A 26,006-nucleotide genomic window follows, 5' to 3' on the forward strand; every position below is an offset into this window, starting at 1 on the left:
GGTGGGGGTGGGTGTAAAAGGTGTGGGGTGGAGGTCAGCTTGTTATGGTTAAGTATAGCCAAAGCTTTTTTGATCATACTTCTTTTCTGTGTCACAGGAGTGCACTTACTTTTGCATTCCTGTGACCCAGAGTCCTCTTATAGCGAGCAATTGCCTGCTGTCAGCTGACATTGCAGAGACGTTCCAGGATCTGGAAGGATCCCAACCATATTATCAGGATCCGCTCAGCTGCCTGACTGACAACTGGCTCCACCTTTCAGCGCAGGGCTGAGAACCAAAGTCAGCTACACCCACACCCTCCCCTTCCTAGATCTCCCTTGAGCGCTGGAGGCACAAAATGGAAAGTAGTAAGTGACTGTCACTTCTCTCTGCTCAGAAAAAGCCAAGAGCTGTGTGATCAGCAGACTAAGAACTGATATGGGACAGCTGCAGCATCACACTGATGCTGCAGCATAGAGATGAGTATTTGTTTGTTTTTTTGTTCCTATATTTCTATTTAAAAAAACATTGTTTAAAATGTCTGAGAGATACGCTTTAAGGACAACAATATAGTCTGGATTTTAATATCACTTTCCAGTTCTGCTTCTCCTTTATTAAAAGATCTGAGGAAAAGAAAGGCGCAAATTTTGTTTTTGAGATGTGGGAGGTTTATCTTGAATACTGTGATATTTTTATATTTTCAATTTATGAAAATAACAGGTTCATTGGAAGAAATGTCTTTGAATAAGTATCAGGATACCCTGCCAACTTGAGTCTGGCATCTGTTTTGGCATAGATTTTTTTTTAAAAGTGATATACATTTCAAAAGCATGTTATTTTCAGCAAAATGTCACTAATGTAACAGTTCGTTTGTCAAATAAAACAATATGTATGTTTTCCTAAAGTATAAAATAGAGACAGCTTGCCATTTTGTAAAATATACATTCATTTATATAGTTAGCTACTGCCATTTGTGAAAACAGGGCTCTGCTGAAGCTTTTATGTGACATGTTCATAAAGCTAAAGGGTAGAAATGTCATCAGCACACCAAAGATTCCTCAGAAGGATCCAAAGCTTTATTTACATGCTCACACAGTACATATAAGGCCGTATTGTTTTGCCGTATGTGTACTGTGTGACCATGTAAATAAAGCTTTGGATCCTTCTGAGAAATCCTTGGTGTGCTGATATAATTTCTGCCCTTTGGATTGCCTACGGTTTCCAGCCAATGGTCATTACAGCACCCTGCATTACTACAGCCTAAGACCTAAAGAAAGGTTTGATATGGGTCATTTATGAGTTTATAAGTATTTTTTGGTGTGTATATATATATATATATATTGTGACAGTAGGAGATGCTGTCACGCTAAAATTGGTAGTTTGGGGGACACAGGGTGTGCACATTTGCTTGGTGGAAGACTGCAGATCATAGATGTGGACTGGAGAAAACTGCTTTCACAGCTTTCTCCAGGTTTTGGTATCCCGTCATGGGGCTCTGTAGTTTGGAGATTCCAGAGTGTCTTGGGTGGGACGGGATCTCCAACCCTGTGTCCAGATTTTGCAGATGACCAGCAGGGTGTGTGCTCAGGTGAGCACAGCCCTTATAATGAGTTTATGGGAATACCTCATGGCTCCCAGTTGGAGACTGCTCCACACCAAGAGGCAGGAGGTCTCCAGGAGTCAGAGGGGCTGCAGGAGGCAGCCAGAACATGTGTGACTGCAAGAGGCAGTGAAACAGCCTGAGGACTAAGGCCAGAGCGGAGCTGTGGGCACTAAAGTAAAACTGTTCACTCTGAAGAATCCGGTGGTCTGTGTGACCAGAATAAAGAGCAAAAGTACTGTTACCGAGAGCCAGACGGGCTAGCATTTTCTGCTGTGTGTATTTGCTGAGGAAGAACCCCTGCATGGGAAACCGTTATGTTATGGACTTTTATTTGTCTTTTTAATAAAAATGGGCTACCATGCCCTAAAGTACAGTTCCTGACTGGTTTGGAATCACTGGCAAAAGCATCTACTACTAGAGCTAAACAACCCCCAACTTTCCAATATATATATATATATATATATATATATATATATATATATATATATATATATACACATACAGTTTTGCTCATAAGTTTACATACCCTGGCAGAATTTATGATTTCTTGCCCATTTTTCGGAGAACATGAATGATAACACAAACACTTTTCTTTCACTCATGTGTACCTTATATCTGGGTTATAGTGTTCAGCTGCTGCATGCTGTTTTTTACCAAGCGCGGATATTACCCTCTTTTTTATTTTCTTTCACTCATGGTTAGTGTTTGGCTGAAGCCATTTATTATCAATCAACTGTGTTTACTCTTTTTAAATTATAATGGCAACAGAAACTACCCAAATTACCCTGATCTTAAGTTTACATACCCCATTTCTTAATACTGTGTATTGCCCCCTTTAACATCAATGACAGCTTGAAGTCTTTTGTGGTATTTGTGGATGAGGCTCTTTATTTTCTCAGATGGTAAAGCTGCCCATTCCTCTTGGCAAAAAACCTCCAGTTCCTGTCAATTCTTCGGCTGTCTTGCATGAACTGCACGTTTGAGATCTCACCAGAGTGGCTCAATAATATTGAGGTCAGGAGACTGAGATGGCCACTCCAGAACCTTCACTTTATTCTGCTCTAGCCAATGACAGATCGACTTGACTTTGTGTTTTGGATCATGTAGGCATGTCCAAGTACGTCCCATGCTTCCTGGCTGATTAATGCAAATGTTCCTCCAGTATTTTTTTATAACATGCATTCATCTTGCCATCAATTTTGACCAAATTTCCAGTGTCTTTGTAGCTCACACATCCCCAAAACATCAGCGATCCACCTCTGTGTTTCACAGTAGGAATGGTGTACCTTTCATCAAAGGCCTTGTTGACTCCTCTCCAAATGTAGCGTTTATGGTTGTGACCAAAAAGCTAAATTTTGGTCTTATCACTCTAAATTATTTTGTGCCAGAAGGTTTGAGGCTTGTCTCTGTGTCTCTGTTTGGCATATTGTAAGTGAAATACTTTGTGGCATTTGCGTAGTAATGGCTTTCTTCTGGGGACTCGACCTTGCAGCCCATCTTCCTTCAAGTGCCTCCTTATCGTGCATCTTGAAACAGCCACACCACATGTTTTCAGGGAGTCCTGTATTTCACCTGAAGTTATTTGTGGGTTTTTCTTTGCATCCCGAGCAATTTTCCTGGCAGTTGTGGCTGAAATTTCAGTTGGTCTACCTGACCGTGATTTGGTTTCAACAGAACCCCTCATTTTCCACTTCTTGATTAGAATTTGAACACTGCTGATTGGCATTATCAATTCCTTGGATATCTTTTTATATCCATTTCCTGTTTTATACAGTTCAACTACCTTTTCCCGCAGATCCTTTGACAACTCTTTTACTTTCCCCATGACTCAGAATCCAGAAACATCAGTGCAGCACTGGATGAAAGATGCAAGGGTCTGTCAGGAGTCCAGAAACTCATTGACCTTTTATACACACACTAATTACAAGCAAACAGATCACAGGTGAGGATGGTTACCTTTAATAGCCATTCAAACCCCTTTGTGTAAACTTGTGTGCATGTTATCAGGCCAAAATCACCAGGGTATGTAAACTTTTGATCAGGGTCATTTGGGTAGTTTCTGTTGCCATTATGATTTAAAAAGAGTAAACACAGTTGATTGATAATAAATGACTTCAGCCAAACACTAACCATGAGTGAAAGAAATGTTTTTGTGTTATCATTCATATTATCTGGAAAAAAGGCCAAGAAATCATAAATTCTGCCAGGGTTTGTAAACTTATGGGCATATATATATTACCTCACATTACCTCACAAAAGTGAGTACACCCCTCACAAATTTACACTGGTTTACAAGGGGGCAGCAAATTTACACTGTTATACAAGCTGTACACTCAATACTTTACATTGTAGCAAAGTGTCATTTCTTCAGTGTTGTCACATGGAAAGATATAATATAATATTTACAAAAATGTGTGAGGTACTGTATATATATATATAAACCAACTATCAATATATCATTATTATTCGTGAGGTTTTGTTTTGTTTTGTTGTTTAGTCTGCCTCATGACATGTGATAGTAATGTAACAGCCCAGCCTAATGGGGGTTACAACTGGAGCTAGGGTGGTGGCTGTTTGGCTGTGCTGGGTGCTAGTCCCCTAAGGCGTGGTGGAGGCATAAAAGTTTTCTTTCATTCATAGTCAATTTAGACAAGGGGACTAAGTCTTTTATGCCCTCTACCTCTACAGTGGGTAAGCATTCCTGGCCATCCCAGACCACCAAGGACACAAAGAAACCTTCTCCTCTGTGTGAGGTTTGGCCCCCACATGTTAAGCTTAAGTTTGTGTACTATTAGCTAGTGCATATGTTAGACAAATAAGTTAGCAAATTGGCAGCCTCGGGCTACAAAAAAGAGTTTCAGACACCCCCTCCACATCGGATTTATGTCTAGCCATTAAGGGACTCTTGGTCCAGGGGGTGGTATGTCCAGTTCCAACTACAGGAAGATTCCATGATTTTTACATAAACCTCCTCACGGTGACCAAGAGGGGTGGAGTACGACCTATCTTAAAGCATTGGATTTTTTGCCAACATTCACAAGTTCACGATGGAGTTGACCTGTTTGGTAATAGTGTCCCAGCATCAGGGGGATTGTCTGCCAGCCACAGATATCAAGGAAGCATACCTCCATGTACACATTTACCAGGAGCAGCAGAGGTTCTTGCATTTTGCAGTAGAGAAGAAGCTTTATTAGTTTGCAGCTTTGCCAAGATGTTGTTGCCAAAGATAACAATAGTGGAGTACCTGGATGACCTTCTATTCTGTGTGGAGTCTTACTCAGAACTTACTCAGAACTGGAGTCCAACCCTTTTATCATCTTTTGGACTTTGGAGGAATTCAGGTGGAATTTAAATTTCACAGTTGAGCAAAAGAATCATGTAGTTCAGCATGTAGAGTCTCCGAACTGGTAAAGTTATCTACAAGGTTGGCCTGTGTACAAGACTCTATTTTCTGGGTAAGGTGGTATCAGATGTTCACATGAATAAAAACATTGCACTTTTGTTTCTTTGTCCTAAGCCAGTACACCCAAAGGAATTTGCCTTACATTCTTTGGATGTAGTCTGGACCAATCGGGTGTATTTTGAATACCATGTTTGGGATTCCTAGGTCAGATTCTCTGTTGATGGTTGTGGAGGGGCAGCCAACATTAGGGTGTTGAAGCACTGCCATCAAGCACCAAGAACCAATAATTTTGTTTACAGTGCAACCTACGAAAAGTGTAAGTGCATCCCAGAATCTCTGACAACAAGCATCAATTTCTGAAGTTTCTAAGTAGCCACTTGGTTGTCAGTTCTTATATTCACTAAGTTTTATAAGGTGGATGCAGCAACATTACCTTTTGCCAGTTTTGGGAGTAAATGTTTGCAGGTACAGTTTGACTGACCTGTATAATTTACTTTTAAGACAATTAGTCTGGGTTTTCATTTTATGTTTACCTGCAATAAATTACATTTTACTTCTTGGGTTTAAATATGCTTTAGGTAGTCACATCTACTTGGATTTCAAACAAGTTGAATAAAGTTATTTCAAAGAAACAGTGACTCAGTACATTCTATGTCAATATATATTCACACCTCTTTTTAAAGACCTCTTTATTGTTCAGTGATTATTGGTTAACATTTTTTAAGTATCTGTAATTGTTTGTTTACAGAGTTTGCCTATGGAGGACATCCCTACCCATTCAGTGGCATTTTCGAAATTACACCCGGCAGCGCAGTGGAACTTGGAGAAACATTTAAATTCAAGTAATTGTAATTTAGGCCATTTATGCACTTAATGCACTTGATACAAAGCATGTGCTTAGTTAGCATTGTGGTAATATCCAGTAATCTTGATGTAATTTTTGAAGCTCAACCAATTTATGGAAACTCCACATCTATTTTTATTTAGCAGCCAGAAAGTCCATGAAAGATATTGTAGATATTGAAAAATGATTATCAACATAAGCATTTTAGTTTCATGTTTAGTACTAGAGAATATTTACATGTGTAACACTGTCCCAGTAGGGCTTGCTGTGTGTTGACTTCATAGGCCTCTCTCTGGTTACCTGCAGCTGGTTACTAAGGGTTTCCCACTTCAGTTGCTTGGAGTTTCCACTTGCCCCACTCTTACTCCCGCTTGCTCTCCACTCAATGACCAGTCCAAGGTATTTGGGTTTTTGTATTTTAATTTGGAACTTGGATGGGAGAAGTGATTAGTGGGATACTCTAACTGGAACTATTCACAGAGGATGAGGACAACTCTCGCTTGGCCTCACCGGATTATTTGTGGAAGCAGTCACACTGCTTTAACCATACTGCCACATGTATGGAGGAATTAAGCCTTCTTGCTCTCACTAGCAGCAGACTTGATGCACTACATTATCTTCAGGATACTCTCTAGTAGAGCTGCACGATTCTGGCCAAAATGAGAATCACAATTTTTTTGCTTAGAATAAAAAGATCACGATTCTCTCACGATTCTCGCGGCGTAAAATCTTTCACATTATACAAAAAAAATTGGGCTAACTTTACTGGTTATTTTTTTTTAAATCATTAAAGTGTAATTTTTTTTCAAAAAAATGCATTTGAATGACACAAAATATTGACATAAAATATTGCAACAACCACATTTTTTCTTTAGGGTCTCTACTAAAAAAAAAAAAAATATATATAAATTTTCTAGCAAAAAAAAATAATTTGATTTTAACTTGAAAGCAACAAATGTCAGAAAAAGGTTTAGTGTTTAAGTAGTTAAACTTCCCTCATTTACACACCAAAGTGTATTCCTTTGATCTAAAGGACAAATCGTTACAATGTTTATACTTAAGTTTCACTGCTAAAGAATGTTGTGATTCTTGGCAGACTGCTTGTTTTTTTTTTTTTTCCTTTCTTTTGACAGCTGCCGGGTTCAGCAGAGCAGAGAGAATCCTCTGCATAGAAAGAATCGGGAAATACTTTGTCAAGATTGCAAGGGGGAAAAAAATTGCAATAACGATTCTTAACGATTAATCGTGCAGCTCTACTCTCTAGCATCCCCTTTACGGACACCCGTCCACTGACTCTTCTAGCTGAAGAGGCTGGCCCTCACTCGACAGGCCCCCAAAGACTCATATCTGTACTCACAGTAGGCAGAATCAGATCCCTCCTGGTGTCTTACTTCCAGTCAGCTCTGCAGGACCTCTGGGTTCAGCTTCTATCTCTCTCTCTCTAGGCCCTTGGTTCCACCACCCAAGGCCGCATGACCACCCCGTGGAGGAGAGGGTAGCCCCCCCTTCCTTCTGGACTCTGTTCCCTGGCTCAACTAACTGAGCACATGTACCCTGGGCTTTTATACAGTATCCCAACATGCAATGCAGCACTTTTCCTCTGCCATTTGTCAGGACTGTAACAAAGCCTGTGCACTCACATGTCAGGTCCCCTCCCACTGTCCAATATTCCTGGTAAGCAGAAAGACCAAAAACTACGCTCTCTTCTAGCACCTACCTAGGAGGGTGCTACACATGTATCTATACTTTTAAAATTGAATTCAAAGCAAACAGTTAACTAAAAGACAAAGGTTTGAAATTCTCTTTACCTTGCCTTATGTTGTGATCCAGGCAACCCTGGCAGACAGTATAATTATTGTGGTGACTTCAAGTTTCCCCACTTCAGTTAGCTGTACAGCTTAGACGTGGATCCACGCCTAGGCTGCTGATTGAACAGTATAGGACTATCACTCCAAGGATGAGGGCATCACTCTGCTTTCTCCTCTTGTAAGAATGCTCACAGTTGTCAGCACTAGAGCTTATCTGGCTTAGGGCTAGTGTACATGGACATATATGGTCCATGATGATGATCTTAGATATTTTCTCCCTATTTTTGCTGTGCAGGGGACCATACAGCCAAATTGAAGAGAGATTCAGATACTTACACTTTCATTAACAAACAAAAACCTTTTTACTTTCAATATTTTTTATTGAAAACTTAAAAGATCAGACAAAGAAAAAGTACAGCCAGGACTCTGGTACAGAATTTGCAAATACAGTGAATAATGGACATCTCTCCAAAATGTTTGTGAGAAACAGAATGAACATTGAACATCTAAGTTTCAAGCCATGTCCGGTCTAAGTGTAGGCGGGGCGGAATTGATACACAACCCGAATCAAGGACAGTTGGGAGAAGCCAAGCATTTAACTATGCAAATGCACATATACAAAGTGTTATATGAGTACCAACTGCAACTATTTTCAGCAAAGCGGGGCCTCAGAGATAGCAAAAAAAAAGACTAGAATAGTGAAAACAGAAGGGGAAATGGAAGAGAGAGAGGCCTGGAGGGAAGAGAAATAAATTAGGCTTCCAGGAGGAGAGTTCACCATATTCAAAGCCCCTATAGCTGCACATGAACACAATCCGCATAGGGGCTCCAGACAGCCTTAGATCGCTAAGTAGTGTCATTAATCCTACTGTCAATTTGTTCATTGAGCATTATCCAAGACATCTTTTGCCTACACGGTGAGATACAGACTGAGGTATTTTTCCAAGAAAGGGCTATAGTAAGTTTTGCAGTTAAAAACATAAAGAAGATCAATTGCTCATTTAACAGAGCAATACGAGGCTGTTAGGGAACCGGGATTCAAGAAACCTTCCGTATCATAGCAAAAATCTTGTTCCAGAAACCCTGTAACTTCGCAAGTTCCCACCATATATGATACATGGTGCCAAACGAATGGCACCCACCAAAACATAGGGGCGAGGAAGGTGGATAAAGCCTCGACAAGCGAGAAAACACTATCTTCCACCTATTCGATATTTTGACATTAGCTTCCACTAGGGAAATATTCAAAATGTCCTTATATGCTGACTGAAAGGAAGAGTACCAACATTCCAAATCACTGTGAGTATCTGTGTATAGTGAGTACCCGTGTATAGTGAGTACCTGTTTATTGTGAGTACCTGTGTATTGTGAGTACCTGGGTATAGTGAGTACCTGTCTATTGTGAGTACCTGTGTATTGTGAGTACCTGGGTTTAGTGAGTACCTGGGTATAGTGAGTACCTGTGTATTGTGAGTACCTGTGTATTGGGAGTACCTGTGTATTGGGAGTACCTGAGTATAGTGCGAGTATATCTGCGAGTGCACGTGGGTCTGCGAGTGCACGTGGGTCTGCGGGTGCATGTGGGTCTGCTAGTGCCCGTGGTCTGTGGGTGCTCGTGGTCTGCGAGTGCACGTGGGTCTACGAGTGCACGTGGTCTGTGAGTGCACGTGGGTCTGCAAGTGCACGTGGGTCCACAGGTGCACGTGAGTCCACAAGTGCATGTGGGTCCGCGAGTGCACGTGGTTCTGCGAGTGCACGTGGTCTGCAAGTACCTGTGTATTGTCTTGTTGAGTACCTGTGTAGTGTATTGTTGAGTATTGTCAGGAAGCTAGTTGTTAGGTAATTTGGACAGGGTATAATCTCCAATCTTCATTAATTTGGTATTTACAATGGCTGGCGGGTGTGGAGATCTGACTCGGTGTTCATCTTGTGACATCTATGTGTTCCTTGATTATCTGATTGAGGGCGAATACTGCGGTGCAAAATGTAAGCACATTGGAAGCCCTGGTTCTGAATCTAGGGAAGCAACTGTCAGCACTGAGAAGACCCTTCATACTAAAGGAGATCCAGGAACATACCCGGCAGGTGCCAGCAGGGGCCAGCACAGAGGAGGGTGGAGACAAAGAGATGCAGGCACCAGAAAAGAGTAGATGGGTGACAGTCAGGAAGGGTAGAGGGGGAAGTGCCAGGGAGGCCGACCCAGGGCTTGAGCATCCCAATAAGTACACTCCATTGAGTGACATTGGTGAAACCAGTCAGGGACCAGCACTGCTGGAGCTGAGGGACTCTCCTAGCTGCCAGGGGAAGAATTCCTCCAGTGAGAGTGGGGGAGGGGTAGCGAAGGGAAAGGATAGACAGATTCTGGTGGTAGGGGACTCAGTTCTTAGATGGATAGAGAGCGCAATCTGTGACAAATACCTAAAGTGCCGAACTGTATGCTGTCTACCGGGCGCTTGGGCTCGGCACATCACGGATCTGGTGGACAGATTACTGGGAGGGGCTGGGGAAGACCCGGCTGTCATGGTGCACGTTGGCACCAATGACAAAGTCAGAGGCAGATGGAGTGTCCTAAAGAACGATTTTAGGGACTTGGGAGCTAAATTGAGGAAAAGGACCTCCAAGGTAGTATTCTCAGGAATACTACCGGTACCTCGAGCCACACCAGAAAGGCAGAGGGAGATTAGGGAAATAAACAAGTGGCTGAGGAGCTGGTGTAGTAAGGAGGGGTTTGGGTTTCTGGAGGACTGGGCCGACTTCTCAGTCGGTCACCAGTACTATAGAAGGGACGCACTGTACCTAAATGAGGAGGGTGCAGATCTGCTGGGAGTAAAGATGGCCAAAAAGTTAGTGGGGTTTTTAAACTAGGCAACGGGAGGGAGGGTCAAGAGGTAGAGATAGTCTTGGGGTAGTATTGGGGGCATTAGTGATAGGTTGACTAAAGCACATAAACCCAAGGTAAGTATAGTAACAAGTCCTAGTTGCAATCTTGGAACACCCAATAAGAGGATAGTATGCGATCGGTCTAAGCTATGTGGCATGTTCATCAATGCCAGGAGCCTGGCGGACAAGAAGGGTGAGCTAGAGCTACTGTTGTACGAGGAGGATTTAGATGTTGTGGGAATTTCAGAGACCTGGTTCAACAGCTCTCATGATAGGCTGGCAACCATTCATCGCAGGGATAGAGAGGGTAAAAAATGAGGAGGGGTTTGTCTATATATCAAGAATAATGTGCAAGTGAATGTGAGAGATGACATCACTAAGGGAGCTATTGAGGAGGTGGAACCCTTATGGGTAGAGCTCCAAAGGGATGAAGCTAAGGGGAAAATAATACTGGGAGTATGCTAAAGGCCCCCTAACCTGAGGGAGGAGGTGGAGACAGACCTCCTATCACAATTTGGATTAGCAGCAAGAATGGAAAGTGTTATCATAATGGGAGATTTTAATTATCCAGACATAGACTGGGCGCAGGGAACCACACATTCGTCTAAGGCTTGCCAGTTCCTAAATGGCTTGTAGGACAATTTGATGGGTCAGATGGTAGACACACCAACTAGAAATAAAGCGATACTAGATCTACTGATTACCAACAATACAGACCGCATCACGGATGGGAAAATATGGGGCAATTTAGGAAACAGCGATCATAGGTCAATTGGCTTCAGTATAAATCACACAAATAGGAAACATAAGGGAAATACAAAGACATTGAATTTCAAAAGAGCCAGCTTCCCTAAACTACGAACCTTGCTAGAAGGCATAAATTGGGATAAAATCTTGGGAACAAATAACACGGAGGAGAGATGGGTTCACTTTAAGAGCATATTTATATTTCTAACCAGATCATTGTCCCTAATTTTTACTGACAATCTACTGACTGGAGTGGTACCAGCGGATTGGAGAAAAGCCAATGTAGCACCAATATTTAAAAAGGGCCCAAAGTACATCCCTGGGAATTACAGACCATTTAGCCTAACATCAATAGTATGGAAGCTCTTGGAGGGGATGATAAGGGACTATATACAAGATTTTAGTAATGAAAGCTGTATCATTAGCGGTAATCAGCATGGATTCATGAAGAATCGTTCTTGCCAAACCAATCTATTAACCTTCTATGAGGAGGTGAGTTGCCATCTAGATAAAGGAAGGCCCGTAGACGTGGTGTATCTGGATTTTGCAAAAGCATTTGACATAGTTTCCCATAAACATTTACTGTACAAAATAAGGTCTGTTGGCATGGACCATAGAGTGAGTATATGAATTGAAAACTGACTACAAGGGTGAGTTCAGAGGGTGGTGATAATTGAGGAATACTCAGAATGGTCAGGGGTGGGTAGTGGGGTCAGGGTTCTGTGCTGGGACCAATCCTATTTTTTATTTTTGAAAAACATTATTTATTTTCTTAACATACACAAAACAGTACAGACGTACAACAGCTCAGCCCACATCTGGCTATTAACAGGGAAGAACCCACACAGGGGTTGCCAGATATCATTACAATATCAAGGATCATTAGAATATCTACGACTACCGTAATATAACATCATCAATAGGCTGTCACGGCTCTTGCTCCAGGGGTGGACTGACAATGAGCTAGCTCACCTAGAGTATTGTGCTATCCCGGGTTGGTCTGTTAGGATGTCAAGGTGAGCCGTAATATATCGGAGAGATCACCTAAACTGTTGCAGCAGTGGAGGGTTCCGCTAACCACTTACTTCAAACTCTGTCGTGTTTTTTCGGACAGCCGATATGTATATAGGTGTCCCTGTAAAGGGGTATCACATTGTTAACAAGTGTTTTCCATAAACCTATAGAGGGAGGTGTCTTTCACTTTCAGCATAGGACAATGGATTTCCTGGCATAGAACAGCAGGAGACCCAACAAGGTTCTCTCAGCCACTCTGGGCACCAAATCCTCCACCAGCCCCAGCAGGCATATTCTTGGGGATGGAGATACTTAGCAGATCATTCACCTCTAAAATAATTTGTGACCAGAAACCTGTAATTACCGGACAGGACCAAAAGATGTGGAAAAAATCCCCGGGGGCATGGTCACGCCAACATTCCAGTGAGAGAGAAGACCTCATCCTATGCACCCGAGGGAAGTAAGATATACATCCCGGTGCCATTGCTGATGGAGCCTGGACAGTTCAGGAGACGAGACCCGGAGGAGATGTGCTTATAGCATGGAGGTGGGTTTTTCTGTACAATCAAATCGCAGAATCCGCTCCAGGTCGGACTGCACCATCTGCCTTTCGCCTGGAGGGAACTGAGCCCTGAAAGCATGGGACAACTGTAGATATCGGAATTTGTGGGAGAGCAGGACGTTGTGATGAGACATTAAGTGATCAAAGGAGAATATTGTTAGGTTTGAGGTGATTTCTGAGAGAGCTCTAATATGGTACCTGGCCCATATCACAGGGTCTGGAATCTCGAGAAAGTGCTGTAGGTTGGGATTGTTCCAGGGTGTTCGGGATACAGCAGTCAGAGGATACTTTTCACAGGCCAGGCATTCCCACCATGTCCTAAGGGTGGTACGCATGGAAGGGGTTAGGTCGTATGGAGCCTTTGGACCCTGTAAAAGGAGATTCGACAACGTCTACAAAGATCGCAACACCGCAGCCTCAACGGCCGAGGGCGAGTTAGATCTGGAGCAAGCCACCAAAATGCAGTGACCAATTGAGCTGCAATGAAGTATTTGTGACAGTCCGGGAATGTTAGGCCCCCCTGCGAACAAGGGCGCATTAGGGTGGTTAACTTAAAGCGGGGGGGGAACGTGGACCCCAAAGAAAGGAGGAGAAAATTTTGTTTAGTTGGGAGAAGAATGATTTGGGGATCCATTGAGGGGAATTACGAAACAAATATGTAAACTTGGGAAGGATTTTCATTTTGATGAGGTTAATACGACTCAGTAGGGACAGGGCGAGGTTCTCCCATGCTTTCAGCTTGGCTCTGACTGAGTTGATTACTGGGGACAAGTTCATTGGAATGAAGTCAGACAGATTCCCTGAAACACACCCCCCCAAGTAGGTAAACTTGTCCACCCTATGTAGTTGAAGAGAAGCCGAGGCCTCTTTTTTAGCCTCAGCAATAGCCAGCAGCTGCGACTTTGACCAATTAACCCTGAGCCCCGTCACCACAGAGAATTCTGCTAGGACTGACAATGCCCCTTGCAGGGAGGGGCCAGCATCATTCAGGAAGAAGAGGAGGTCGTCTGCATACAAGGCCACCCTCTCCTCCAGCCAGCCCAGTCGTAGACTTTTAATGTGTGGCAAGACATGTAATGCCTCCGCCACTGGTTCCATGGCGAATTCAAAAAGTGCCAGAGAGAGAGGGAAGCCCTGCCGTGTACCGCTAGAAAGTTCAAAAACAGGAGATAGACGGCCCCCTAAACGAATGGCAGCCGTAGGCGAACTATATATAGTCTCTGACCAGTGAATGAATACCAGGGAAAATCCCATTCTCCGCAGAATCTCCCACAGGAAAGGCCACACAATCGAGTCGAAAGCCTTCTCAATATCGAGAGAGGCAACCACTCTAGTTCCCTGATTGTCGTGTCTTGCATGGAGGTTAGTAAACAATCTAAGAAAATTGATGTCTGTAGACTTGTGGGACATGAACCTGGTCTGATCCGAGTCAATCAGAGAGGGGAGTAATGAGTTAAGTCTAGTGATAAGGAGTTTAGTTAGGATTTTGAGGTCAGTATTGAGGAGTGCTATAGGTCTATAAGAGGCACATAATTTGGGATCTTTACCCGTCTTGGGGATGAGGATAACATGTGCATGTGCCATGGAGGGTGGGAGGAAGCCCTGCTCCAGGCAATGTGTAAATAGGGCGGCCAGCCTGGGGGCCAGCATGTTACCATGTGCTACATAGAAATCAGTCGGGAGACCATCTGGGCCAGGAGCTTTGCCAGTGGATAGGGAGTTAATTACAGTATGAACCTTGTCCGTGGTAATTGGAGCTGGGTAGGGAGTTAATTACAGCATGAACCTCGTCCGTGGTAATTGGAGCTGGGACCAATCCTATTTAATTTGTTCATAAACGACCTGTATTTCTCTGTATTTGCGGATGATACTAAGCTAAGCAGGGCAATAACTTCTCTGCAGGATGTGGAAACCTTGCAAGAAGATCTGAACAAATTAATGTGGTGGGCAACTACATGGCAAATGAGGTTTAATGTGGAAAAATGTAAAATAATGCATTTAGGTGGCAAAAATATGAATGCAATCTATACACTAGGGGAAGAACCACTGGGGGGATCTAGAGAAGAAAAGGACCTGGGGGTTCTAGTAGGCTCAGCAATGGCATGCAATGCCAAGCTGCTGCTAACAAAGCAAACAGAATATTGTCATGCATTAAAAAAGGGATTAACTCCAGGGATAAAGCGATAATTCTCCCACTCTACAAGACTCTGGTCCGGCCGCACCTGGAGTATGCTGTCCAGTTCTGGGCACAAGTCCTCAGGAAGGATGTACTGGAAATGGAGCAAGTACAAAGAAGAGCAACAAAGCTAATAAAGGGTCTGGAGGATATGAGTTATGAAGAAAGGTTGCGAGCACTGAACTTATTCTCTCTGGAGAAGAGACGCTTGAGAGGGGATATGATTTAAATTTACAAATATCGTACTGGTGACCCCACAATAGGGATAAAACTTTTTTGCGGAAGGGAGTTTAACAAGACACATGGCCACTCATTAAAATTAGAAGAAAAGGGATTTAACCTTAAACAATGTAGAGGGTTATTTACTTGAAGAGCAGTAAGGATGTAGAATTCCCTTCCACAGGCGGTGGTCTCAGCGAGGGGCATCAATAGTTTCAAAAAACTATTAGATAAGCAACTGACATATAATCACACACATAGGTTGGACTTGATGTGTCGCTTTGTGTGAAGTCCACAGGGAAATCAGTGAGCTGGATTCAGTGAGGTTCAACTGGAAATATTCTACAATACTTTTCTCTATCTCCATGTAGCGAATCGGGTCACTTAAAATGGATTAGTTAAGGCGCCTATCTCCAGGAGAAGGGCATACGATAGAGATTGAGACAATAACATGATCAGACCAAGCTGTTTTTCTAATACAGGCCTAATGCATGGAGGGAACAAGGGGGGATCAGACAAATACATGATCTATCCTGGTGTAAAAAATGATGTACATGAAAATAGTGGATATAGTCCCTGGTAGAGGGGTGTTTTTCTTGCCAAATATCCACTAGACCCTTGGAGTGGAGCAACCTAGCCAAGCGAAGATTTGCCCTGGTTGAGCTGCGCAACTTAGACCCTACTGGTTTGGATTTATCAAGGCTTATGTCCAGAGCTAGATTAAAATCACCACCACACACTACCAAACCCTCAAAATGCCGAGATAGGGTGCAAAACATGCTAGAGAAAAAGGCAACCTGACCTGTATTAGGGGCATAATAGGAGAGGAGAGTATACAACAGGGGTCCTATGTAACCCTTGAGCAAAAGGTAGCGACCATGAGGGTCTTTGATTTCTTGAGTCAGGGTAAAGGGAACATTCTTGGAAAAGAGAATAGCCACTCCCTTTGTTTTGTTTTCTGCATTCGCAGTAAAAAATTTAGGAAAGTGTTTATGAAGAAAAGATGGCTTAAAAGAAGAAAGAAGCAGGAAAATGGATCTCCTGCATAAAGACAATGTTTCCTGTTGGGAGCGATAATTTTGAAAGACCTTAAACAGTTTCATCAGGGAATTAAGGTCCTGGGCGTTATGGGAAAATAGTCTCAAAATTGGGGGTATAGGAGAGGCCACCGTGTACTGAAAAATTTAGGCGCGGGGCTGGTAGGCTGCTGCCCCCCCCCCCCCCCCCCCTAGATGAAAGGGAGCCACCCATCTAAAGCATATAGCTTGGGTTCCCAAAATGTAGACGGTAGATAGGTCATCTCCCCCGGCTTCCAAAGATGAAGAAAATGGGGAGAGAGAGAACAAAAGTTATAAAAAGACACAATTAAAGAGGCAAACATACTCAGCATAGAGCAGTACATCAACATCTATAAAAAAATAATTATTTTTAATTGAATTCGTAAATGGATTAAATAGTGATCTTTATCTGCTTGTAGTTCAGCTTTAATCAACAGTTCTTTTACAGGGCATGCATTGTATTAAAATAGTTTGTGCTAGAAGACATTATTTCTGCTGCTTTTGGTATTCAATGATAAATACCAAAAGGTGAATTGTAATTACTGGATCATTTATTGTTACTGAGTAATGTTCTGCCTGTGTATCAGCTGTGCTATTCTATAAATATGAGAGGCCACAGGCCAATCATGTCCAGCTTTCTGGTTTTTAAAAGAGATAATTGCACAAGGCCTTGCAAAACCTAGATGCCAAGACTGTAATTGTAAACATTGTAAGCAAACCTGTAATTGTAAACATTTGCTGTAGGCTGATTAATATTGATTAAGATTCCATTGTGTTTTTGTAGCGTCATAATTAAAGGGCCAGTCCATTTTGATATTTCAATTTTTGGCAGATTCTGGAGAGCTAAGCTACTTGACAGATTGTTATACATCTCTGTGAGATCACTGTGCTTGAGGACCTGGGTGGCAATATAAAAGGACCCCCCCTATTGTTATATTTATATTTTTTTATAATGTGGTCAATGCAACAGGAGGTGCTAAACCCCCCAAAAATGGGCAAGATCATCCAAAACAAAACAAAAACAGAGCTTCAAGGGAAAACTTTCTGTTGGGAGTATCCAAGACAAAAAAAATCCCTGTAAAAAAAAAATCACTAAAGCACTAATACTCTTGTAAGTAAAGGGTCTACTCAGGGCAGGAAAAAATAATTGGGAGTACATTTTCAGGACAGACTGACATAGAAGTCTACACACTAAAACAGACACAGTACAGAACAAGAAGACACTTGCTTCAGCACATGTATGTATTGCACCATTTAAATCCATGCAATTTACATACAACGAGCTCCAGGAAGCACTTGGTGTGTCAGGAGCACTCAAACTGCTTCTTTTCGGCGATTGGTACACCTCTTTTCTTAGTAACTCAATTTGATATATATTTTTAACTGATATCCAGCTCTCCCACAACTTTATTTCAGTAGAACTGTCATAGAAGCATGCATATAGTCTATGAGAGGGATGTGCTTAAAATAAACCTTTCCCAAACCGGGCAAATCCAACAAAACGTGATGTAAAAAAAAAAAACATCATTAGAGTTTACTTTAAGTGAAATCCATCTAATAAAATGCTGCGCACATCCAGAGACATATGTGCTGAAGTTATATGCAAATCTTCACCATTAGGTACGCTTGGAGAGGTAGGAGGGATGGAGCCGAGCTCAATATTAACAGAAAAGTCTTGCTTTTTGGATAAAGTCAGCTGCATATTTCTCTGGATCTATTTATTGGTTTAAAAGCTAACCCACAGAACAATAAAAAGGAAACAAATATTAATAACAATTCCTAGTATATGTCTGACTTCCATTGCTGTCATTGCAACCTGTTACGTACTAACAGGTGTCGCTTTTCAAGGTAGGCAAATCATGAGTTTTTTCAATTTGCCTAAATATATAATTGCAGACATGTCCAGTCCGCAGAGCGTCACGCAATTTATTAATCACAGTTGTCAAGTTTTCTTAATTGCATGATTCACAGGTGGAAATATTTAGACAACATTAAAGTTGTAATTTGCCAATCCTTCTGATGAAATAATATGCTGAAAATTCACTGCTACACTTTAAGAAACATTAAATGTCTAAATTTTATAACAATAATTTCCCTAGAACCTTTAATTATACCCTTCTACCTAATCTAACTGACATATGTGTGCTGCAGAGTTCTGGTTTTAATGGTGGTCACAGAGTCTCCTTGTCATTTCTGTCATTTGTGTCTTCTACAGGGAAGCCATTGCCCTTGGTACAACAGACTTCACAGAGGAAGACATTGATAACATCATGGAGGAGCTAGGGAAGGAGTATAAGGGCAACGCCTACCATTTAATGCACAAAAACTGCAATCACTTCTCTGCAGCTCTGGCTGAGGTCTGTGACACCGTGATCCCACCTGCCTGGTACCACGCTGATTTGCATTCATGCCCCTTATGTGCTGTTACACAGCAGCCACGTCCCTGTTTGCTCTCTCATTTGAATAAATCTGGAGGAGTATGATTACATTATAGAATCTCAAATAAAAAGACAGCTGCTGATGTAAAAAAAAAAAAGATAGAAGGGAAGGGAAAGACTTGAACACAGCAAGCGCCAATTTTCAGAATATTCACATTGACTTCTTGCTGATGTTGGTCATGAAATGATGGAACAATTAAACAAAGAAATAATTACCCACTTCATAAAGCACATGTTTATTTGCTATATTTCTAAATCAACTGTAAATGGAAATATCTAAATAAGGTTTGTTTGGTTTTCATTTATAACAAACTAAAGAACCACTATTGCAAAAAATTGTATTCCAGTAACTGCATGTGATTAATACAGGTAATAGTAGCGTTTAGTATATGAAAGTTTTTTTTGCATCCTATGGAGTTATATATATATGTATTATCCACAATTATATATACTGTATACAACATATAGATCAAGCTAAGTGACAGTAAGGGGTTAATTTACTAGAACTGGAGAGTGTAAAATCTGGTGCAGCTACAGTGCCTTGAAAAAGTATTCATACCCCTTGATATTTTCCACATTTTGTCATGTTACAACCAAAAACGTAAATGTATTTTATTGGGATTTTATGTGACACACGGTGGCACATAATTGTGAAGTGGAAGCAAAAGGATTAATGGTTTCCAAATTTTTTTACAAATAAATATCTGAAAAGTGTGGCGTGCATTTGTATTTCGCCCCCCCTGAGTCAATACTTTGTAGAACCACCTTTCACTGCAATTACAGCTGCAAATCTTTTGGGGGATGTCTCTACCAGCTTTGCACATCTAGAGAGTGACATTTTTGCCCATTCTTTGCTCAATAGCTCAAGCTCTGTCAGATTGGATGGAGAGCATTGCAATTGTCAAGTCTTGCCTCAGATTCTCAATTGGATTTAGGCCTGGACTGACTGGGCCATTCTAATGCCACGTACACACGATCGGAAATTCGGCCAGCAAAAGACCGATGAGAGCTTTTGGTCAGAAAATGCGACCGTGTGTATGCTCCATTGGACTTTTGCTGGCCGAATTCCAGCCAGCAAAAGATTGAGAGCATGTTCTCAATTTTTCGGTCGGAAAAAGTACCTATCCGAAAATGCGATCGTCTGTAGCAATTCCGACGTGCAAAATTCCTACGCATGCTCGGAAACAATTTGACGCATGCTCGGAAGCACTGAACTTCATTTTCTCAGCTCGTCGTAGTCACCGCGTTCTTGGCGGTGGAAAGTTCGGAGAACTTTTGTGTGACCGTGTGTATGCAAGGCAAGCTTGAGCGGAATCCCGTCGGAAAAGCCGTCATATCTTTTTCCTATCAAAATCCAGATCGTGTGTATGCGGCATTACACATGAATATGCTTTGATTTAAACCATTCCATTGTAGCTCTGGCTATATGTTTAGGGTCGTTTTCCTGCTGGAAGGTGAACCTCCGCCCCAGTCTCAGGTCTTTAAATGGATGTCTGGTACGAATACCAATACCAAGTCTGGTATGAATACTTTTTCAAGTCACTGTATGCATGGTAGCCAATCAGCTTCTAACTTCAGCTTGTTCAATTAAGCTTTGAAAAAAAATCTGAAAGTGGAAACCTGGATTGGTTTTTATGCAGAGCTGCACCAGATTTTACACTTCTTTTCCAGTTTTATTAAATTAACCCCATTGATCAAACTGTAGTAAAAAATAAAAAAAAACATGCACCATTGGAAGGAGTTGCATATTTTGTTAGTTGAGTAAAGATGGATCATTGGAGTCAGCACCCTAAGGGTATGTTTTGACTATGTACCAATGGAAGGAGTGCAGACCAAATAATAAGGGTCCAAATTAATTTATCAGTTTACACTAAAAAATATCCAGCGTCTTTTCTGGGCCAAAATAAACCTCCCATTCATTAGAGGTTTAGTGTGAAAGAGCCCCCGAAACACGTGAAATGAGTGTAAACCAATAAACTAATTTGAAATCTTTTATCGTTTGGTCTGGCACTCCTTCCTTTTATTTCTGGTAACCTGCTGGGTCCCTCAGGAGGATAGCCCTGTCTCTTGTGAGCAGCCTAACTCAACCTAACCTAATCCCAGCGCCTCTTGGATGCTTTTTGGGGAAAACTATCATACTGTCAGGAGAGCATTGTAAGCACCCCTTGCAGGAGTTAATATTGTATATACTATCATTACATGAATTAATTGCATACAATTTCAGGAAAATATATTTTTATTGATACACTATATTATCCAAAATACCGCCTTTAAATGTACATGAACTTTAATGGCATCCCAGTCTTAGTTCGTAGGGTTCAATATTGAGTTGGCCCACCCTTTGCAACTATAACAGCTTCTACTCTTCTGGGAAGGCTGTCCAGAATGTTTAGGAGTGTATCTAATAGAATGATTGACCATTCTTCCAGAAGCGCATTTGAAAGGTCAGACACTGATGTTGGATGAGAAGGCCTGGCTCGCAATCTCCGCTCTAATTCATCCCAAAGGTGTTCTATCAGGTTGAGGTCAGGACTCTGTAGAGGACACTTTATGGACCTTGCTTTGTGCACTGGTCCAAATCATTTGGTGGAGGGGGGATTATGCTGTGGGGTTGCTTTTCAGGGGTTGGGCGTGGCCCCTTAGTTCCACTGAAGGGAACCCTTTAGGCGTCAGCATATTAAGACATTTGGGACAATTTCATGCTCCCAACTTTGTGGAAACAGTTTCGGGATGGCCCCTTCCTGTTCCAACATGACTGCACACCAGTGCACAAAGCAAGGTCCATAAAGTCATAGAGTCCTGACCTCAACCTGATAGAACACCTTTGGAATGAATTAGAGTGGAGACTGCGAGCAAAAGGCCTTTCTGTCCAACATCAGTTCCTGACCTCACAAATGGGAGAAAGGTCAAACATTTCCATAGACACACTCCTAAACTTTGTGGGCAGCCTTCGAAGAAGAGTTGAAGCTGTTATAGCTGCAAAGGGTGGGCCAATTCAATATTGAACCCTACGGACTAAAGCTAGGATAGTGGTTATACCAGGAGCTACAGTCAGGATCCCGGTATCATGTTTTTCTGCAGCTGATTCTCTTTTTAGTAAAAGTAATCTGAGCAAGCTAAATAGCCACTGGATTACTTTTACATGCGGTGGAAGGGGGTTTACCCCTCCGCCGCTGCCTTTACTGGACTCTCCCTTCCAATCGGAACCAGGGCCGGTGCTACCACTAGGCAAACTAGGCAGCCGCCTAGGGCTCACTGCTGCCTAGGGCTCGCAGCCACTGGTGTTCCTACTCTCTTCTCTCTGCAGAAAGCAACTAAGTGTTGCAGGCAGCCACTGCTCCGTTCGTACAAAGTGTCAGAGGCAAAGCGTCGGCGAAGGACTGTGTCTGTGTCCTGACTGCCGAATAATTGGAAGCAAGCAAACATATATTGATGGGCACTGGTGGGCTTTATTTGATGGGCGTTGGTGGGCTGCATTTGATGGGCGCTGGTGAGGCTGTATTTGATGGGCTCTGGTGAGGCTGCATTTGATTGGCGCTGGTGAGGCTGCATTTGATGGGCGCTGGTGAGGCTGCATTTCATGGGCGCTGGTGAGGCTGCATTTCATGGGCGCTGGTGGGCTGCATTTGATTCGCGCTGGTGAGGCTGCATTTGATGGGCGCTGGTGAGGCTGCATTTCATGGGCGCTGGTGGGCTGCATTTCATGGGCGCTGGTGAGGCTGCATTTCATGGGCGCTGGTGAGGCTGCATTTGATGGGCGCTGGTGAGGCTGCATTTGATGGGCGCTGGTGAGGCTGCATTTGATGGGCGCCGGTGAGGCTGCATTTGATGGGCGCTGGTGGGCTGCATTTGATGGGCACTGGTGAGGCTGCATTTGATGGGCACTGGTGAGTCTGCATTTAATGGGCGCTGGTGGGCTGCATTTGATGGCCACTTCATTAAAAAGGTGGGATATACTTGGGCAGGGCAAAGGGGGTGGAGTCAGGGGTGGAATCAATGGGGGGCAGCAAAATGAGGTTTCGCCTAGGGTGTAAAAAATGCTTGCACCAGCCCTGATCGGAACCCAGTAAGAATGTGACTGAAGGCATCTGGTTCCTGGGACACAGTGAGAGGAACTGATGTTATTTCTCCCACTGTGTGACGTCAGAAACAGGAAACCACAAGGATTTCAGCAGTTCTGGTTTTGGTCTCATGTAAGCAAGCTATTACTGGCTTGTGAAAGCATCAGATCAAACCGATCTTCATTTGATCTTATGCTTTTGAGGTTAAAGGAAAGATCTGGAGTCTTATAGACCCCAGATCGCTCAATAAAGAGGACCTGTCACAGCCCATGCTATCACAAGGGATGTTGTTCATCCCTTGTGATAGCAATAAAGTTGATAAAAAAATTAAGATACAGTGTTCATTTTTTTTTTAAATAAAATAAATAATAAAATAAAAAATTTATTTTAATTTGCCTTGGTCCCCTCATGCTCACACGCAAAGGCAAATGCATACATTGTATATGTAAATGGCGATCGCACCACACATGTGAGGTATTGCTGTGAACATCAGAACAAGAGCAATAATTCTAGTGCCAGACCTCCTGTGTAACTGTAAACTGGTAACCTTTTACAGGCTTTTAAAATGTCTCCTATGTTGTTTTTAGGTACTGTAGTTTAGCGCCGTTTCACGTACGTGCGTAATTTTACAACGTGACATGTTTGGTACCTATTTACTCAACGTAACATTGTCTTTTATATTTTACCAAACAATTGTGCATTATTTTTTTTTTGTGCATTACATTTGATTAAAATTTATTTTTTCCCACAAATATGCGTTTGAAAAACCACTGCACAAATATCATGTGACATGAAAATATGCAACAACCACCATTTTATTCTCTAGGGCCTCTGCTTTAAAAATACATAATGTTTGGGGGTTCTAAGTAGTTTGTAGTTTTCTAGCAAAAAATGCTGATTTTTACATGTAGGAGGGTAATGTCAGAACTGACCCAGACTGGAAGTGGTTAAGGCCCAACTGAAGCTCAATTTAAAAGTCATTCAATCAATTCAGGTTGCAGCCATAAAAACTGTTACTCTCTGCTAGTAAGCAGTAGCCTCTCTCCAGCAGGCTGACATGTCCAGGAGCTCTGACACTGGCTCTGAAAGCAGCAGTACTCTCAGGGCTGGTGCAAGGATTTTTAACACCCTAGGTGAAAACCTAGTTTTTCCGCCCCCTCGTCTCCACCCCCTTTGCCCTGCCCATGTATACCCCACCTTTTTAATGATGCGCCCATCAAATGCAGCCCACCAGCACCCATCAAATGCAGCCTCACCAGTGCCCATCAATGCAGCCTCACCTGTGCCCATCAATGCAGCCTACCAGCGCCGATCAATGCAGCCTACCAGTGCCCATCAATGAATGTTTGCTTGCTTCCATTCATTCGGGAGTCGGGACACAGATACAGTCCTCTGCCGCTGCTGCGCCTCTGACACTATATGCGAACGGAGCGGCGGCTGCCTGTTGATGCTGAGACTTAGTGGCTTGCTGCAGAGAGAAGAGAGTAGGAACACCGGTAGCTGGGCACCCTAGGCGGCTGCCTAGTTTGCCTAGTTGTAGCACCAGCCCTGAGTACTCTCTACAGCCTACTGGCAGGGAACAGACTAATTTTGTCCTAAATCAGCTTGCTAAATAAACATAAAAGCTTAGCCATTTAAAATCTAGCTGCACCCTGAGTTGACATATTGAGTTTTAAGGGAAGCTTCAATTGGATTTTAACAAGTACAAGGCTGTAGGAGGGCCTAGGCACAAATAGAGACATCAATTTGTATTGACTTCACCTCTTTTATTTCCAGCCATGTAACTGTTAGGGCCACGTCACACTACCAACTTTATAGCAGCTACAAATATCTCAATTGTTTTTCTCTCTGATTATTTGTAGCAGAATACAGATTTTCTGCTTTAGCTGACTACATGATTATATGCTATAAATCGCTGGTGAGCCATGGACATCAGCAGCTACATTGGATAACATGATTAGCTACTCAAACGCTGCACATGTAAATCGCTCATTGACTGAGCTACAAATCACATGGACCTTTCATTAATTGCAATTCATTTTATCCTAGCAAAATATTGAGAGAAATTATTTGGCTGCTACAAATCACTGTTACACAATTGCTTGGGTGAAATGGGTGATATTGTAAAAAGTAAAACTCAAATGTGATGAGAGTTGTCACAGGCTTGTAGAATTCATCAATGAAAATCATTCAGAGAAAGGGGAAGTGAGAGTATGCTAAATCTACAGACTCTCACAGCTCTTCTAGGGGCCTGTTCATTCCAGGTGAAGTGGGACTACGGTGGACAACCTTGCCCAGCACAGTCCTACTGCAAGCTAAGTATCACATACCTGGATGAAGGCCAAATGGTGAGAGGGCTTCCCTTGCAGCTAAGCTCCAGGCACCCCTAAGGGTGAGAATAGGGGGTGCTAGGCCCAAAAGAAGCATGGCTCGCCTGCTGGAACTGCTAGCGAGGATGTCCCGACTGGAGCATTGCTGGATCAGGCATCCAGGTAGTCAGCCAAGGCACTGGAGCAGATGAAGTAGGATTGGTGCAGTGACTGGAGGCACATGGTGTGGCAAGAGACAGGTCACAAGTAGAGAAGAAGCCAGAAGTGTAGTCTGTTCAAAGCCAAGGTTAGGTAATAGGTGCGGACGTTGGGACAAAGCATGGTGTGGAGGGTAAGCCAGAGTCATACACAGGAGAGTAAAATAAGCAAGTCCGTTAAGCAAGCCAGGGTCAAACCAGGCAGGCAGAATATAGGTCCAAGAGCAAGCCGAGTTTGTAACAGAGAATCCACAGGTACAAGGTGCACAGGAACCAGCGCAGTGGAGAGCCGAAGATCAACCAGCAATCTGGTTGATCTTCGGGGCAGCTAACTCCCTTTTAAAGACCATTCGGCACCAATCCTGGATGAGGGTGGGCATGGCCATGTGCCAGTGTGCATCCGTGGTCTGGTGCATTCCCAATGCATCCACTATGCGCAATCCTACGCAAACGAATGCGACCATGTAGAATACTGACAGAAATGCCAGATCTTTGTTTCAATGCATGTGAGCCCTTTTTGTGGATAGAGTCCTGACACTAATTAAAAATGCCTTGTCTCCTATCAGGCTAATTTACACCACCCCTTTTTGGCAGTGGTTGCTGAAAGAAATATGGCATGCAGTGCTTTTTTTCAGTACTGTGCGGTGCAACGCAATCCACCGCCTCACATTTCACTGTGGCCATTAG

At 42.7% G+C, this 26,006-nt stretch overlaps 1 protein-coding gene across 2 annotated transcripts in view; it reads left to right on the forward strand.

Moving 5' to 3' along the window:
* The window catches only part of LOC141117415 (deubiquitinase DESI2-like), a 208,843-nt gene that overhangs the window by 166,052 nt on the left and 16,785 nt on the right, over window positions 1-26,006 (forward strand). Inside the window, exons 1-3 of one of the 2 annotated variants that reach the window (XM_073610274.1) lie at window positions 298-347; window positions 5,734-5,827; window positions 18,509-18,650. In XM_073610274.1, coding sequence (XP_073466375.1) covers window positions 338-347; window positions 5,734-5,827; window positions 18,509-18,650 — 246 coding nt within the window. In that variant the 5' untranslated portion in view covers window positions 298-337. Of the gene's footprint in view, window positions 1-297; window positions 348-5,733; window positions 5,828-18,508; window positions 18,651-26,006 lie in introns of those variants that run through there. The other variant, XM_073610273.1, reaches the window with a different exon arrangement.

The sequence above is a fragment of the Aquarana catesbeiana genome, linkage group LG13 (assembly GCF_042186555.1).
Source record: "Aquarana catesbeiana isolate 2022-GZ linkage group LG13, ASM4218655v1, whole genome shotgun sequence".
Classification (NCBI taxonomy): Eukaryota; Metazoa; Chordata; class Amphibia; order Anura; family Ranidae; genus Aquarana; species Aquarana catesbeiana.